The following is an 18,194-nucleotide window of genomic DNA, read 5'->3' as shown; positions in this document are numbered from 1 at the left end:
TCACTTAGCAGTAAATGATCCTTGCATGGTTTTCAAAACATCAGCCTTGCGTATACTTTGTAGTTCAAAGGGCCTACTACATTGCTTTGGTTTTCCATTGTGGAAAAGAAGCCTAAAAACATTTATTTAATATCCCATTACTATCCATAATACCAGAGGATGCCAGAGGCAGAAATGCAACTGCCTGATGTGGGCAAATAAATAATGGCATATTTGGGGAGAAATTTTTCTTTCTACTCATCAAATTCTGTGTGATCCAATAAAAACTTGTGAGCAAATGGAACTCTTGCCAATATCGTGCCCATTAAAGTACTGTCATAGAGAGATTGGACTCTGGTCAGTGTAATCATTTTTGGAATTAGAGGCTAGTTGTAGTACTTAAGATTGGACTAACTGTTTGGTGTTAATATTAGGTATTTAATTCAAAATGCCCATCAGAGTTTCTGCAGCAGTATAGATAGCCAGTAGAATTAGTTGTTACCAGGGTTTGAATGTGCATGTGCACGTGCACGTGATGGTGAGGGTTGGGGAGGAGTGAGATAATACTTTGTGATGTTCATATTTCTAAGAACGTTGATTTTTGAATTTTCTCTTTAACTTATCTCTTTTTAGAGTTGTTTTATTTTGTGTCTTGTAGGTGTGCCCAATGAGTAAGTCTCCATATGTGGATCCTCATAAATCAGGCCATGAAATCTGGGAAGAATTTTCCATGAGTTTTACCCCCGCAGTGAAAGAAGTGGTTGAGTTTGCAAAGCGTATCCCAGGGTTTCGAGATCTGTCCCAGCACGACCAGGTCAACCTTTTAAAGGCAGGGACCTTTGAGGTGAGACAATGCATTTCATAGAGTTTTGGTGAAGGCTTTTAGTCTCTTATCAATAAGTAACTGTTTTAAAGGCAGCGTGACCCAATTGCTAAATGGCTGATCCCAAGTCAGGAAGACCTGGGTTCAAGATCTGCTGGGCTCATCTTCGTGTCTAGCTCTCCCTCCCCCAGCTCTGTTTAGGTCCAGAACGCTCAGTAGGGTGCCCAGCTCATCTCTCAGGGTACAGTTCTCAGCTTGCTCAGATGCTTCTAAGTGTTATGCCACACAGAGCAAGCTGTTAATGGATTTCTGGGATGTCCTTTAATTCTCTCCTGGTAATAAACCCCTGAACCTTGTTTTCTCCATCATTCGGAACGATTCAGACGAACGGGTAGCATCAGCCACCTCCTCCTGAGCTGCTGCTGGCGCCAGCACAACCTGCTGGGGCATCGGGCTACTGTGGCTCACTTGGGGCCAGTCCTGAGGCTTCCCCTGATGCTCCCTGCCCAGCCGGCCTGCTGGGTGTTTTTCTTTGGGCTTAGGCTATTGGGCGAAAAGAAGGTTTTCTAAGTACTCCATGTGTCATGTTTTCCATCCCTTTAGATGCTTTGTCAGGCTCAGTTGCTGTTTCTTACATCCGTTAAGGGCTAATGTTTGGGGTCAGCCAGCCTGACTGGAGGACTTTGATTTCATCCTTGTTAGCTTAGAAAGGGATGAAATTTAGGTTTAGAATCTACAGCCCTCGCTTATGACTTTGGACCTCTCTTCTAGGGAGGCATCAGGTTTTTCATCAATTTGGTAGTTGTGTTTGTTGTTTAAATGTGTTTAGCTTGTTAACGTCAGTTAATTATTTGTGAGCAGCAGACTTGAGTTATTTCCCCTTCTGCGGCTGGAACTCTGAGCTCTCAGAACTCATATCCTTCTTTCTGGGTTCGTGTACATGCTGGCCGGTTCTTCCATGTCTCCATGTATGTCTGCTGTACTTTACCCATGTGGACCTGGGTGATTCTTCCTCTGCAGACTCGTGGGGATCATATCCTTCTGTTGCTGCCTTCACAGCCATGCCTTGGACTCTCAGGCTATTTAAATACTTCCCCAGTCTTTCACATTATCATATACTTCAGCTTTTCAGGTCTTCTTTGATATTCTCCCATGTAGCATGAGTGGAGCAATAATGGTCTTGTAAAGGAGGGATTTTGCTTTTGGGGAGAAGCTTGGGGTTCCTGAAAGCCCTGCATAGCACGGCTTGCATCCATCTTCCTTTTCTGGTCTGACCCATCTGGTTGCTTATCTGTATCATATGTCTAGGATCTCTGCTCTAGGTATTCTCCACCCAGCTGCATACCTGGATGTCCAGACCTTGTTCATTCTTCATCTGCTTTTTTTCTGGTGTGAATTCCAATTACATGTAAAGACAATTTTTAACATTTTTTAAATAAAATTTTCAACTTCCAAATTTTCTGCTTTTCTCCCATCCCATCCTCCTCCCTAAGATTATCAATTTGATATAGGTTATATATGTACAGTTATGTAAAACGTATTTCCATGTTAGTCATGCTGTGAACGAGGAAAAAGAACAAAGGGGAAAACTACCCCCAAGATGAAGAAAGTGAAACGATTACGCTTTGGTCCACATTCAGACTCCATCATTTCTTTCTCTGAATGTGGATAGCATTTTCCATCATGAATCCTTGGATCATCGTATTAATGAGAAGAGCTAAGTCTCACCCCGGGTGACCATCTCACAATGTTGCTGTTACTGTGTACAGTGTTCTCTTGCTTCTGCTCTCTTCACTTTGTGTCATTTCATGTAAGTCTTTTCAGGTTGTCCTGAAAGCATCCTGCTTGTCATTTCTTATAGCATCACAATTTTCCATTATATTCATATACCACAACTTATTCAGCCATTCCTCAATTGATGGGCATCCCTTCAATGTCCAGTTCTTTGCCACCACAAAAAAGCTTTTATATATATATATATATATATATATATTTTTTTTTTTTTTTACATGTAGGTCTTTTACCCTTTTCTTTGATCTCATTGAGATACAGGCCTAGCAGTGGTATTGCTTGATCAAAAGGTATGCACAGTTTGATTGCCCTTTGGGCATAGTTCCAACTTGTTCTCCAGAAAGGCTGGATCAGATCACAACTCCACCAATAGTTGGGCTAATCTCTTTTGCGTGACTGTGAATCTTGTTGAGGGGGTCTCTGCAATGTTCCGAGGTTTTATGCTATTAACACGTCATCTATAAATGGGGCACCTGGAGGACCTCATGATGATTAACAGGGAAGGCTTCTTCCATTAGGTCTCCTCTGGATGACAGCGGCTGAAAGCTTTGGTGAGAATATGCCTTCTGCTTTAATGTCTTGTTGATATTAATAATCAGAGGATAATTGTAAAGATTTACTTGTCTAGGATTCTTAGTGCCTCTGGATGCACAATAATGCCTACTCTGCCAATTCCTTCGTTTGCCTTTCCAAGTTGGATTTGTGAAGGCTGGTGCCTTCCTTCCACCTTGGGTGTATCACCACGATGAGTTTTCTTTAGCGGCCCGACTTCTTGTAGGTCATTAGAAGACCTCACATTTTAAACATTTCAGCTAATGTGTATACAGTGATCCCAAACCATGCGATTCTTAGCCCTCTCTACTCCTTTTCTTTCCATTGTCACAACAGAAAAGAGCCTGCACAGGTAGGACTGGGGGCTATTTGTCTTTTTTCTTTGTTTCTTGGTCAAAGAATTTATCATCTAGTGGTCAGCCTCAAGGACTCTTTATGCTTCATGAGGCTGGTCCTCTGTTAGCTAATGCAGTGTCAGTGGGATTGTCAGTTAACCTTTCTGGCCAGGAGAAACCTCCCAGAGATGGGACTCGGGTTTATCTCAGTGCCATATCAAGCATCTGAGCAGGGTTAGGTGGTTGTTGGTTTTGTTTGGTTGGGTGGCTTTTTTTAGCAAGATTATAAAATCAGCAGCCTCTTTTTAATTGATTATCCATGATCTTTTAGATTAGTTTTCTTGCTGGGGACTTGTTATTCATTTAAAAGTTTCTTAGCTAATATAAGTGCTAAATTATAATTTATATAGTGGAAAATGCTCTGCATAACTGACAAATCTTATTTTGCTTTGTGAGTAAAACTGGAGTAGTGAATGGAGACGGGATCACTGATGTTCAAATACTTTTTTTTAATAGTTTTATTGATGTGGTTTGCTTTTATATTACAACCATATAAATGTTCTCTCTACTCAAAGGTTTTGTGCAACAAAGTAAAACCATTAGGTAAAAATTAGAATAGATTGAATGCCCTTACTGAAAAATGCATGCAACATTCCATATCCTTTCTCCATTAAAAGAAAATTTGTTTAACTAACAGGAGGAATTCACTTTATCTCCTTCCCACTACTTACCTCATTGAAAAAGAAAAACAGATGTCTTGTGGTAAATAGGAATAGGTAAGCAAAAGAAATTCATTGCTCTATTTAAAAAATACACATATAATACACAGAGATGAATAGGCCTTGTATTAATCATGGTTTCTCATAGCTTTCAAAGTTTGTCTTTATGGTGTTGTTATTATATACATAGTTCTCCTGGTTGTGCTCATTTCGTTCTTTGTCAATATGTAAAGTCTTAAAAATTGTTTGTTTGTATAATGTTGATGTCATAGTATAAATTGTTCACTGTATTCTGCTTTGGGTCATATGAGTCTTTCCACACCTCTTTGAAATCATCTGATGCCTCAGAGAAGCTCACCCCTGAGCCTCTGAATCAGCTGCAGCCCCAGCATTTTCTGGAACTAAGCTTACGGTCCGGTGGGAGGACCAAACGGCTGGCTGGGGTGGGGGGATGGGGGCTGGGATACAGAGGTATCTGCGTGACCTAAGGAGGAATTTGGCTATCCTACCCCAGAAGGGAACCAGGAAGAAATCTCGAGCGGCAGGAGGCCTGGATGGGGGAGGGGTGCAGGCTCATCAGAGCTGAGAAGCACAGCACACAAAGTTCTGCTGGCTGGTTAATTAGCAAGTTGGCTTGAGGTTATCCTCAGACCAGACAGTAGGGCAGGCAAGAGGAAAAACCTGCCCTCCTTCAAACCGAAACATTTGGGACCCTCTGAAGCTTGGGACGGTGTAACTTGGAAGTAGGGCCCCACTGTAAGAGGGAGTTAAAAGTCAAGTAAAAGACAACAAGATGAGCAAGAAAAGAAAGGTGGGAACTACAGAAAGTTTCTTTAGTGACAAGGAAAATCAAGGTGTGCACCCTTAGAAGAGGTTACCAACCTCAGGGCCCCTCCATCCAAAGCTTCCAAGAAAAAGATGAATTGGTCTCAAGCCATGGAAGCGCTCAGAAAGGGACTTGGAAGAGAAAGTGGGAGAGATGGAAGGAAGTTTTAGAGAGGTGGAGGAAAGAATGGAAAGAGAAATGAGAGCAATGCAGGAGAGTCATGAGAAAAAAAGTCAACAGCTTGACAAGCCAAATGGAAAAGGAAATACAAAAACTCTCAGAAGAAAATTATTGCCTAAGGCTTAGTATTGAACAAATGGAGGCTAGTGGCTTTATGAGAAACCAAGACATAGTAAAGCAAATCCAAATGAATAAAAAAATAGAGGGCAAAATGAAATATCTCCTTGGAAAAATAGCTGACCTGGAGAATATATCCAGGAGACATAATTTGAAAATCATTGAACTACCTAAGATCTGACACTGCTGGGTTTGCTACATTTCTAATTCTTTTCATAATTTCTAATGAATTCTTGACTTTTTGCCTCCCTTTGAATTTTATCAATTTTTTTTCTAGTTCTATAAAGTAATTCTTGGATAATTTGATGGGTACATCATTGAATAAATAAGCTAATGTAGGTAGTATGACCATTTTTATCATATTGACTCTATGAGTGGTTGATATTTTCTCCGTTATTTAGCTCATCATTATTTCTGTAAACAGTCATTTGTAGTTTTATAATTCTTATTTGTGGGCTCCCAGGTATGTTACACATTCTGTAGTTATTTTTAATTCTATCTCTTCCTTTTGGGTTTTGTTGGTGATACCTAGAGATGCCGAGGATTTATGTGGATTTATTTTATGTCCTATAAATTTGCTGATGTTACTGTTTCAATAAATTTTAAGTTGGCTCTAGGGTTCTTTAAGTGCACCATTGCATTGTGTAACCTGCAGAAGCGTGCGTTTCACTGTTAGTTTCCTGTGTGTCTTCCCTCGGTCCCTTTTTTCTTGTCTTTCATTCCTGCTTCTTTGTCAAATAGAAGTGGTGACAATGCACATTCTTGTTTCACCCCGGATTTTATTGGAAAAGGCTCATCTCTGAATATAGAATGGTACCTCTTAGTTTTAGATATATGCTATTTATTATTTTAAGAAAAGGACCATTCATCTCTCTATTTTCTGTTTTTTTAAAAGAGAAATGACTTGTGTTTTGTCAAAAGCTTTTTCTACACTAATCAATTATGTGATTTTGTTATTAATTCAGTTTGTAGCTTTACTACTATTAAACCAATCTTGCATCCCTGTTATAAATTTAGCCACATCATAGTATATTACCTTTGTGATATAGTCTTTTAGCTTCTTTACTAAGAATTTATTTAAAATTTTTGTATCAGTGTTCATTGGTCCCTAGCTTTCTTTTTCTGTTGTAACTCCCCCTCATTTATGTAGCAAGACCATATCTGTATCACAGAAAGAATTTGTGGGTGTTTCTTCTTTTGCTTTTTCCCATATAATTTAATTAATTGATCTTTGAATGATAGAATTTGCTTGTGAATCCATCTGGTCCTGGAGTCTTTTCTTTGGAAGTTCATTTATGTCTTACTCAGTTTCTTCCTCTGAGGTTGGGCTGTTTGTGGCCTGTTTCTTACCTTCTCTGCGGGCTCATTTCAGCCACCAACAGGTCTGTGCCCCACATTGTGATGATGCAGAGACAACAAAACCACCCTGCAGCACCTCCCTCCCGGGTGGTTGTGGGGATCAGATGGGATCGAGCACTTCATGTGGTGTACTTCCTAAATGCTTACTCCTTTCCCCATTATGAGGCCATCTGGTCCACCTGACTCCTTTCTGCTCTGTCCCCATTCTACAAATAAGGAAAACAAGTAAGTCATTTGCCCAAAGCCCGAGTTTAAATGGGGTCCTCTTGAGTCCTAATCTAGCTCTGTTATTATATAGATCCTCCCATGGTGCATACATTTTAATTAGAGATAGCAGGAACAAGTCTCGTTCTTAAATGTTGTTTGATAATTCAGTCAAATGCTAAATGATTCTTTTGAAAGTGTAGTGAGTTCTAGGTGTCTCACGGTTCCCTTTCTGTCTCATAAACACGGAAGGCACAAACCTTAAACATTCCTTGATAATAATGAGTGTTTTGCATTTCACTTGAGGGGTGTCAGATACATCATGGACTGCCTGCGTTTTAAAGGTGGCAGGGACCTCCCGGAGCGCCTAGTCTAAAGCATCCCTGAGGAGAGAGTCCTGTCCAGTTGGCAGCGACCCCTGGGACCAGAAGCCTCAGGTGACCTCACAGTGTAGACCATTCCATTCTGGGAGACTTCTCAGGGTTAGGAATAGTGTCCTTAGGTCCCGTGGAAATAGGCTTCCTGACAGCTTCCCCCATCATTCTTCCTCCTGGCCCCTGGGGGCAAGCTCTTTCCTCTGACCACCCTTCAAAGGTGTGCCTGTTACTGTAAATGACTGCGTGAAGCATAGAATGAATTCAAGATGAGACATTCGATTCATCCTCAACAACCATGACAATGATCAACTGCCTATTTCTACAAGCTAATTTTTGCCTGTGCCGGCTAAAGTAAGGACCCACGCTGCCTTAGCTAGAAAGGGGCCTTCCTTCCTTTATTTTTATTTTTATTTTTTATTTTTTGCAGGGCAATGGGGTTTAAGTGACTTGCCCAGGGTCACACAGCTAGTAAGTGTCTGAGGCTGGGTTTGAACTCAGGTCCTCCTGAATTCAAGGCTAGTGCCTTATCCATTGCGCCACCTAGCTGCCCCCCCTTCCTTTATTTTTTTATTGGTGTGTTTTGTTTTAACATTGCTGAAATTTTCATCCCTATATCCCTTTACTTTCTCCCTCCCAAATTGCTGAGTCTAATCACAAGGAATTTTTTTAAAAAGAAAAGTAAGGGGGGAAATCAGTAAAACCTGGCAACATTGGAAAAAACAATCTGGCCTTGTATGTAGGGTTCTGTACCTATGAAGGGGTGGGTGGATGATGGGAGGGGATAGTGGCAGTATGGAAAGGGATACCTTTAAAGTCAAGTGGTCCTTTTGTGGGGAAAGCATTGTCCTTGACTCCTGTAAGACAGAGCCTTTGCTGAGTGAGACATAGCATTTCCTAGGGTCCCTTCTGACCACTTGTTTTGAGGAAAAAGGGACTGGCTGAGTGTGTCTCCAGTTCTGCCCTTTAAAGTTACTGGAGTTCCTGGGATGGCCGGGAGCGTTCTTCTGTGCTTTTGTGTCTCTTCCATTTGTCCTGTGGAACTTTGGTGTGTGAGCTTATGCTCTGCCTTGGAGTGACCTTTGAGGCGGCTGAATTGCCTCTGACCGCCTCTGTGGGTTTCTAGGGTAAGAAAAAGGCAGCTCTGAGGAAGCACGAGTGGTTTCATTTGGGACACAGGAGTCGGCTTTCATGTTGTATTTCCAGTGCAAATGTAGGCACAAGAGAGTAACGCCTTTAAAAACAACAGCCCCTTAGTGTACGGCCAGCTTTAAACAGACCAGCTACATGTCTCGGCCATAGTAGTCATGATAACTGAATTCTGTAGTGCTGTCCTGTCTGCAGAGTGCTGGATCCATATTGTTTCTTTATTCTCCCAGCACCCTCCAGGGGAAGGGCTGCCATCACATTGTCCTCCAGGATCGCCCAGCTGACAGCCTCTGTCTGTGCTGCCGCCCAGACACGTCCCATCCACAGCGACTCCTTGTGTCCTTTTTTCATCTGTTGTTCCTTCTGTAGTGATGTGAAAGACACACGCTTCTTGTTACTTAGTTGTGATCAATGTGTTTACTAAACTGTTCTCTTGGTTCTTCCTTGCTTAATGATAGACTTTTGATCAACCAAGGAGGGGATTAAGACTTTACAAAGGCTTTACTTTTACCTGCATTTACTTGTAGGCTTTGCTGATAGACTTACACTTTATTGAGGAGGAATTAAAACTGGAAGCAGTGTATTGCAGAGAGGCACATTGGCAGGCATAGAGGAGGGAAGGATGGGCTTTTAAAAAATGTGTTAGAAATGGTCAAGCTGGGCCCTCAGCTGGGTCTGTCTTACCAGCAGTGGGGATGAGCTCCTTCCTCCTCGTCTTCAGCTGAGGCTGCAGCTGTCCATTCTTTACTTTCCTCCAAGTGCTGTTGGAAAGAGGGGTTGGAAGTGGACACCTTGCAGATGAGAATAATTTTAGCTAACACAGTAGTGGCCAGGCCGGAAGTTTGTCCTTAATTATGGGATGGCGTGCAGGGGAAGGGCAACAAAGAAAGGGTATACTTTATCCCACAAAAGAAGAGTGGTGTCTCAGACCTTTTTTAGAAAATACTGGTGTGCTCGCTCTCCCCGTCGTCGCTCCCTACCTCTCCACACGCACATACACGCATGCACACATGCATACATAGCACACACATATATGTATACAAACATACATATATATACACAGAATGAGTGTGCTAATAATGGTTATTATCCACTCAAAGGAGAAAAGGTATGACCTCTTTTGCTGGCAACTTAAAAGTAACAAAAATGGCATCTCTTTTAAAATCCCGTCTCTCTTCAAACTTTCTCATCCTAACTCCAAGCCCACAACGTTTGAACCCATGCGGCTTGGCACAATGAGAAGAAGAGGCAAAGTGTCTTCCTGTCTCTGTCTGTCTCTCTTTTTTAGCTTGATACAAGAGCCCCAGGACAGGGGTCATGATGATGATGTTGGCTTATACTGTAGCTGGGGGAAGGAGAAGTTTCTTTCTGATTTATGTAGTATAGTCCTTGGAACCTGGAGTTGGTTGGTTTCCTCTTTGCAAAGGCAGTAACCTCGCCATTTGGAGCCACGCGTTGAAGCTAAGTGGCCTATCCGACCAGAAGCTGCTGCTGCTGCTGTTCTTCTCGCCCTTCCTCTGTGCCGATAGGTTTTTGTTTCTAACTGCAACTTGTTAATTTTCTTCAAGCACCCTCTGAGAAGGATTGAAGTTATATCAAGTGTCAAGTGAGCTCCCTCAAGTCTCTAAAAAACGCTGTAGCTTATTTGCAATTTCCTTAGAAGTTGTATCTTTCTGCTTCCTAAAGCTTGCTGCCCCAAACATTTGCAGGAAAACCAAGGGTGGCACCTGTTTTAGAAGGATCAGCTTATAGCTGTTGAGTTAGAAAAACGGGGTCAGGTATCTTTTCATTATTGACCATTTTCCTGTATAAATTAATATAGTTGTGTATAAGCACCAAATCCTTGAAAATTCTCTTTGGACAGTGGTGTTATCTGTAGCATTTAAAAAACAAGATGATTATAGACAGTTGTTTGTCTTCCTTTTTTTCTGGTTTTTCATTGTGTGCTTTTGATTGTTTTTATTATAAAGTGATATTTGGAAAGAGTATTCTTTTTACATGGTTTATTTATATCAAAGATATTTCTTATTAATTTAAATGTTATTAAGTTGTCTTGCTTGGTACTACTAATGAATTTTCAAAAAGCACTTTTTTTTTCTCTCGCTAGGTTTTAATGGTACGGTTTGCCTCACTGTTTGATGCAAAGGAACGTACTGTGACCTTTCTCAGTGGAAAGAAGTATAGCGTGGACGATTTACGCTCAATGGGAGCTGGAGAGCTGCTCAACTCCATGTTTGAATTTAGTGAGAAACTAAATTCTCTACAACTCAGCGATGAGGAGATGAGTTTGTTTACAGCTGTAGTCCTAGTATCTGCAGGTAATCAATTGATCAGCGGGCATTTATTAAGTGCCTGCTGTGTGCCTGGCACTATGCTAGGCCCTGGGGATGCAAGTATAAGGAATGATCCAGCTCTCCTCCCAAGGAGCTGAAGGGAGCCCAAGGCATGCCACGGTTTCACCATGTGCCAAGGAAGATGGTGGCAGGGAGTGTGGTGCCTTCAGCCTGCCTAGAGAAAAGTGACCACTTACAGGCAGCACAGTTGGAGAGCCATGGGTTTTTACTTTAGAACATTTGTGTTTGTCCACTGTCATAGTGAACACTGTACCCCTAACAGGCTGGGCTTAGGTCTTACAAGGTCCTCACCAACTACCCTACACTTGAGCTTCTGTTGAATATTTACCACACATTTGCAATCCTCAGTCCTTATGATTCCCCCGCCATAGCTATCAAATAATTACATAAGCCAGATAAACAGTGCAGCCTTCCTGAAGGTGGTATATCAGTCAGCTAAAAACACAGAGAGACCGTCACAAACAACTTCCTCCCTCACCTTCTCTTTCCTCCTGCCTCATACTGAGCTGTCATTCAGATCCCTCCCCCACCCCCAAGTCTCTGGCTGCTTGTTTGAGAACAAGAGCAGAACATTGTGTTTCTGTAGCCCCCTGCCCCGCTCTGCTCCACCCCACCCCACCACCTGGCTCCATAACTCGGATGTGCTGTGTGCTTAAATGTTTGTGAAGTTGACTGGAACCTTGAAGACAAAGGCTATTTTCTGCTGTGTGTAAGGAAAACGGGTCCCTGAGATACAGTAATAGACCTCTCTGTGCTGGACAAATCAGCATGCTCCATCATTAAGTTCTGATGCATTGGTGTAGAAAGAGGGAGAAGGGGGGCTAATACTGAGCAATCAGTAGAGGTTTATTGAGGCCTGCTGCTTGTGTGCAGAGCTCTGGCCCTGCTCTGGGACGATTGCCTGGGGGATGCCCACCTGCTGGACAGAAATATGTGAAGGCTAGATCAGTGTGGAGCCTAAGCTTCTGTCACACTCTGGAGGGCACATTTCAGCCATCTCTATCACGTTGTCAGAGGTCACCACTGAATGTAACTCCATAGCGAGACTCTTCCCAAGGGTGCTTTATTCCCTGGGTACACTTTACACATCACTTGTATTTTTCTTGGCTCTTGACTGCTCTTTGGTAAGTAATAACATTACAATAGTAATCTGATCATGTGAAACCAAAGGTGTTAGTTGGGACACGGATCCCATGTGTTTAGGAGAGTCGCAGTGTGTCAGGGGCTGGGGTTCCTGCCATCAAGGCCCGAGTGTGCCCTGAGGAGACGTGACTGTGGGCTGGCTTGGGGCACGGTCTTGAGAGGAGCCAGGCAAGGAGGAGGGCTCCAAGGGACCTTCAGGCATCTCTCCACCCCCTGGCCCTGCCCTTTCCAGGGGAGGAGACTGAGCTGAGACACTAAGGGAACAGTGGTGCCCCTACAGAAATTGGATGCTTCCTGAATCCAGTTCAAGACGGGATGTTAAGATCACAGATAGCAGAGCATGCTTGGTAGGTCTCGGGGAATGCAGGGCTGCAGATGAAAATCTGGGCGTCATTTGTGTAGCAGTGACCATTACAGTTTGGGCCAAGGGCATGAGCGTAGAAAGAAAATGTCGGTGTATGGGAGTCTGGAGGCAGCCACCGGCAAGAGGAGGAGGAATCCAGTCACAGGGTGGCAGTGCCACATGGGTCATCCACCACCCGGACTACACATTCAGGGGAGGTGCTGTTGCATAACCATGGCTATCCTGTGTATGAGGAGCCCAGAATCAAGGACAGGATGGGATGAAGGTGAAAAATACTGTACATTGCAAGGTGCTGTCTAAATGTCTTCTGTGCTGTTGCTGTGGATTCTTTATAAAATGACCAAGTTAAAGAGCTTTATGAGCAACGTAGGATCTTTGATGTGGTGAATCCCTTGGGCTCGGGAGTTGTTCAGGAGGGGCACTGGGCCAGGGTGGAACCTCGATAGCCAATAGGGAAACCAAGTCTCCAAAACAAAACAGAAAAAAAACCATGGCTTTTATGATTGATGATTATGATTATTGATTATTTTTAACAAGAACACAGGGACATTTAAATTTCTTTTTACAAGTGATAAAGCATGAGTGCATACCATTGGTTGATTGTAGAGCTTTTTTCCTCTGGTTGGTCAGATAGCAGAAGGGTCAGAAGGTTTCCCAAAACAGCCGTGCCTCTTTGGGATATTAACAGCTTTATTAATTTTTGTGATGCGATGTGAAGGTGGAGGGAGAAGCTAATACTGTTATCACCGGGCAGGAAGAGGGGTGGGATGGGTGGAACTGCATGGGATGAGAGGCCCAATGGGTGGGTAGCATCAGGAGACTTGGGCTCACTGAATACTCCCACACACTTTCAATTGGAAACAGTCATATTCCATAATGAGAGAGCACTTTGTAAAATTGGGACATTTCATTGTATTAGAGTATCTAAAGCTGTAAAGAATGCTAGTTTATTTCATTTTCCAAACAACAACATGTTTTTTGATATAATGATTGCTTTTTTAGAAACTCCTTCATATAAGATGTACTTAGTCGTATGATTAATGAATATCAAATTGGTTCAGGTTTCTTGGAACTTTTTTTTATATCATTAAGTGCTACTGTATAAGACTGGCTAATAAGAATTATGTGCTTAATACTTAATATTGTTTAATCTTTCTCTCCCCTCTCCTCCCTCATCTCTCTCTCCTTCTGCCTACTCTCTCCTCCTCTCCTTCCCCCTTACTAGATCGATCAGGAATAGAAAATGTCAACTCTGTGGAGGCTTTACAAGAAACCCTTATTCGTGCGTTAAGGACCTTAATAATGAAAAACCATCCGAATGAAGCCTCTATTTTTACAAAACTCCTTTTAAAGTTGCCAGATCTGCGTTCTTTAAACAACATGCACTCTGAAGAGCTTTTGGCCTTTAAAGTTCACCCTTAGGGCTATTTATTTATACATTGGACTGGTTCATGCAGACTATACATTTTGTGCTAAGATGCTTATTTATAGCTTTGTACCCTATGTGGAGAAAGAGGAACCCTTAAGACATTACATGATTGTTAGAGATCCCTGTAATCACGCAATAATACTGAGAACTTTTCAGCCACCTGGCAATGCACCTGACAGCATCCTCCATGATATACACCAAATCAGCTGTGTCGCTCTTAAACAGGAGAAGCTACACTGAATTATAATCACACTGAATGTTAAGGCTTTTTTCATCTGCCAAAACCAAAAAGAATTTTCATCTCCCTGTGGTATAAACAGAACGCACAATTAAAAGGAGGTGGGCTCTGAAGTTATCCTACTTGCATGGAAATTCCAAATCACAGACCAGGTAGGCAGGGTGACCTAACGAATGGAGAACTGAGCTTGGATTCAGCCTCCACTCCTCCGGCCATCCCTGGCCCTGCCATCAGTGGGCTGCTTGGATCCTAAGCAAACCTCTTAATTCCTTAGGCCTCAACCTCCTCAATGTGGAAAATGAGGCAAATAGCTCCTTGGCTTACTTCACAGTGGCATTGTGAGGGTTAATTTGAAAATGTCTGTAAAGCATATTTACCTCCTGGGAGATAGGCACTATGTAAATAAAGCATTATTTTTCTTCTTACTCATAAATAACTTTTTTGGAATGATTTCACAGTCCACACCAACTCATTCATTATTTAGGGCACATGCATATGTGTATGTGTAGCAATACACACACATTGCATGTTTATGAATATATGAAATAACATAATTTTGTGTACAAATATGTATGTGAATATAGTTTTACATATTTCTTCACAATATTTTAAACTGTGAAGAAGTGTATCATACAAGAGGTTTAAAAATAGAGGTATGAAAAGAACCAAATAGGTACACTTACTGCCTACTGATGAATTAACCATCACTTACAAATGTTTAGATGTTATCAAATTGACTTTATGCTCTATTTTTGTTAATTTAAAGAACACATAATGTAAACATGCAACAATTACGTCCAAACCTAAGTAATATATTTTAGAGTCTGCCTTTGGGAAAAGAGAATTAATTGTCCAAGGTACTAGTTCATTTAACAACTCATTTAGCTGAGATTCCAAGCTTGAGCTGATAAAATTTGGGCTTCTGACCACTATTCACATACTATAGCACCGCTTAAAAAGAAAAAAAAGAAATAGCAGCAAAGTGGTTAAGAATGTTGGTTCTTTCTACAGAACTAATAACATGTAGTTTAAGGAATATTGTATTTAATATGTTAATAGCATATTTTTCATATTCTGAGACCATTTTTTTTACACTACAAGGAATTTTTTGTTTTATTATTAAATAGGGTTTAAATCTAAAATTGGAAAGTATCAATCCAGTGGCCTAACTTGACCTTCTCTCTGCTGTGCACATCTAGACTTAGAGGGAGGTAGTATGTGCAAGACTATTGGAATTTTTTTAAACTCCGGTTTGTAAAAATGGCCTCTCATTTGTAGCAGTCAGGAAAAATGCCCGATGGGAGGTGCCAATTTGTGTTTCTCTTTTCCCTTCCCTGCCCAGAAAAGAGTTGTTTAGTGGTGTTCTCTGAAAAAAAAAAAAAAGATGTCCATCCCTTTTGTCATTTGTGAATTGTATGAAATTGTGAAAAGATGAAAGGAGTCTAGTTTACTGATATGCCTGTTACTGTCCTGTAATGTGAGCAGAATGCCTTATTTTGTAGTGTCGTTACTGCCATAGAGCATCGTGACTAGGATTTGAACTGCTGCCACACTACTACTTAGCCAAGTGGGGGAGAAATCCGAGCCCTTCCATTCTCCAAGGCTACAAGTGGTGGTGACAGACATCTCTGATACCATCTCTCTGAACCATAATTGGGACTTACCTTTGACTGGGTATGACTTTGATGGACTATCTAATGTAGTTTCTGTGAATTCTTTACATGGTGGCATTATCTTTTTTGAGAGTTCTTATTTTTTAAGATATCCAAGGACCTGGTTTGCTTTCTTCTGTGGGAGTAGACACAGCTTTTTGGGGTATGTTTGGGGAAAAAATAGGTCAGATGAAAACCCAGTTTTTGCCTTTTGCATACGCCTCTTTATCACATGTATCTTAAAAAATGATTAAGCCTTTAGGAATGTATAACCAGAACTGTGTAAGTATTGCTTATTAAATTTTAGTTAGGTTCAATATATACATACATCTATATATACATCTATATAGGTATATAGATACGTATTTTGTCTTGTGACATTTTATTTGAATGAATTCTTCCTGTAGATGATGGGAAATGAATGGAGAGTTCATGTGAAAAATCAAGGTGCAGTGACTCACAGCACTTCTGTGTTGGAAAATGATCCATTTATTGAAACCTCGAATTCCAAAATAATTAAGCCAGCAGTGTTTTTACAAGCACATTCTTTTACCAAGTCACTGGTCATACACTACACTTAGGAAATGCTGAGAAGACAACTGATGTGGACAGACAACTTTCTCAGTTGGTGGGACATGGCTGATTGACTAATAATGTACTGTATGAGTCCGATGACATTTTAATTCTGCTTTTGCATTTTAAGAAACATGGGCATTATGTCAGCAAACTAAGGGCATTCATTATGTCAGCAAACTAAATCTTGTCTGCGCTTTTCATGTATCCTTCTAAGACCCTGGGGATGGGTGGGTCCGCTTGTAGACTGAAACAGCTGAAGAAAAGGTCAAACCCTGTCTTCTTGGGAGGAACTTTTTCTTAAAGGGGGGGAGGGGAGGGGAGGAGAGGAAGACAGGTGGTAAATTAATTGCAGGTTTAGAAAATGTCTGAGCAGGTAATGGCTATGGGTTAAGTGTTTATCTTTCAAATTTACATTTCAAGAAATTAATGTAACCTGATAAGATATGATTTATTTTCTGTAAACATCAGCTAGACTTACTACTGTGCACGAGAGTAACTGCTTATCTCCATTGTTATGTTTCTTTTCCAGTATCAAGTTTGCTGAATGTAAAAGAAGAGTTTATCACTTAGGATATAGAATTTTTTTAGGGGGGGGGGAGGGAGGAGCATCTTGAAATCATGACTGACAAATAAGGAACTTGTCTTCATATGATCCAGAATAAAACTTGAAGCTATCCTTGCATTAAAAAGAAAACAAATGGTTTTTGGGTGTTTTGTTTTTTTTTAATGAGAGAAATGCATTATTGTAGACAGGACACAGGTTCAGTTTATCGACAAAATGATAACTGATGAGGGCATGGACAATATCTCATCCTGTGTTTCTGAATAGTAGCCTGTACATGGGATGGGGCGGGTAATAAATATGCTTTCTAACCAAGTGTTTTGTTTGGGACTTTCTAGTTCTTCTCTTTTCTTTCTTTTCCTTTTCTTTTTTTTTTGTAAAACCATTTGTAACTGAAACTTCTTGTCTAACACCTACTTCTTAACTAGTGGCACAGGACTATCTAAAAGCACTTAAGTGAGAAAGTCAATAAACACTGTTCTAAGTCCTGGGGATCCACATAATAAGAAAGCCAGTCCTTGCCCCCAAGGAGTTAACTAACTGGAGAAAGACAGCCGCGCGCGCACGCACGCACACACACACACACACACACACACACACACACACACACACACACACACACACACACACACACACACACACACGAGGTATCTGACGTGGCAAGGCAGGTGATGGAAATAAGCTCAAAATGAGGGTGCCAATGGGCCCCATGCACATGGATTCCGAGCTGGGAGGGACCTCAGAGAACATCAAGTCCAGTAGTGGTGATGACACTCATAGAAATGGTGGCCTCTAGCCCACACAGAAAGATCCTTGCAGACCCCACATTGATGAATTTTGTTACATATTTCCCAATTATATTTTATTCGGATTCTGGGTGTGTTGGGGGTTGTGTGACTGCTCTGATCTAGCCCCCTCCTACTCCATTTTATAGGTGAGGAAACTCAGAGGAGAGGAGACTTGTTCAAGGTCACACAGCTAATAAATTTGACGACTGAAATTTGAACCCAGGATATCAGCCTCCAAAACCACTATTCTGAACTACTCCGTGCTGGCTCCCCTTAAGTAAAGGCAGCGTATTCCTATCCCAATTGAAACTCCAGCTACTTAGGGGCCCTTGGTTTCCTCATCTGTAATACTAGATCTACTAACTTGAGCCCCGAGGTCCCCACTATCTCTAAAGCTTGGTCTTTACGACTAACTCTTGGCAAAATGAAACCGTTTGGAGACACTTTTATTACTTCAGACAAAAGTGACGTTAAGGAAAAATGATTTGGTTGGGTTTCAGTCACCAAACAGTTATCAGCTGGAGGCATTGACTAGGCCCCATGAATTGTCAGCTTGGGCTGACCCACCCCATTAAAAGATGCAGAGTCGAGGGGCAGCTAGGTGGAGCAGTGGATAAAGCACTGGCCCTGGATTCAGGAAGACCTGAGTTCAAATCTGACCTATGACACTTGATACTTAC

General features: G+C 41.5%; 1 protein-coding gene across 3 annotated transcripts in view; it reads left to right on the top strand.

Moving 5' to 3' along the window:
* The window catches only part of NR1D2 (nuclear receptor subfamily 1 group D member 2), a 46,839-nt gene extending 29,797 nt beyond the window's left edge, over window positions 1-17,042 (top strand). Inside the window, exons 6-8 of one of the 3 annotated variants that reach the window (XM_043965621.1) lie at window positions 638-823; window positions 10,516-10,726; window positions 13,495-17,042. In XM_043965621.1, the coding sequence (XP_043821556.1) occupies window positions 638-823; window positions 10,516-10,726; window positions 13,495-13,691 (594 nt within the window). In that variant the 3' untranslated portion in view covers window positions 13,692-17,042. Of the gene's footprint in view, window positions 1-637; window positions 824-4,177; window positions 4,257-10,515; window positions 10,727-13,494 lie in introns of those variants that run through there. The other 2 variants (XM_043965623.1, XM_043965622.1) reach the window with 2 other exon arrangements.
* The last annotated feature ends 1,152 nt before the right edge of the window (window positions 17,043-18,194 follow it).

The sequence above is a fragment of the Dromiciops gliroides genome, chromosome 5, assembly GCF_019393635.1.
Source record: "Dromiciops gliroides isolate mDroGli1 chromosome 5, mDroGli1.pri, whole genome shotgun sequence".
Lineage (NCBI taxonomy): Eukaryota > Metazoa > Chordata > Mammalia > Microbiotheria > Microbiotheriidae > Dromiciops > Dromiciops gliroides.
This window is presented reverse-complemented; position numbering and strand designations above follow the sequence as displayed.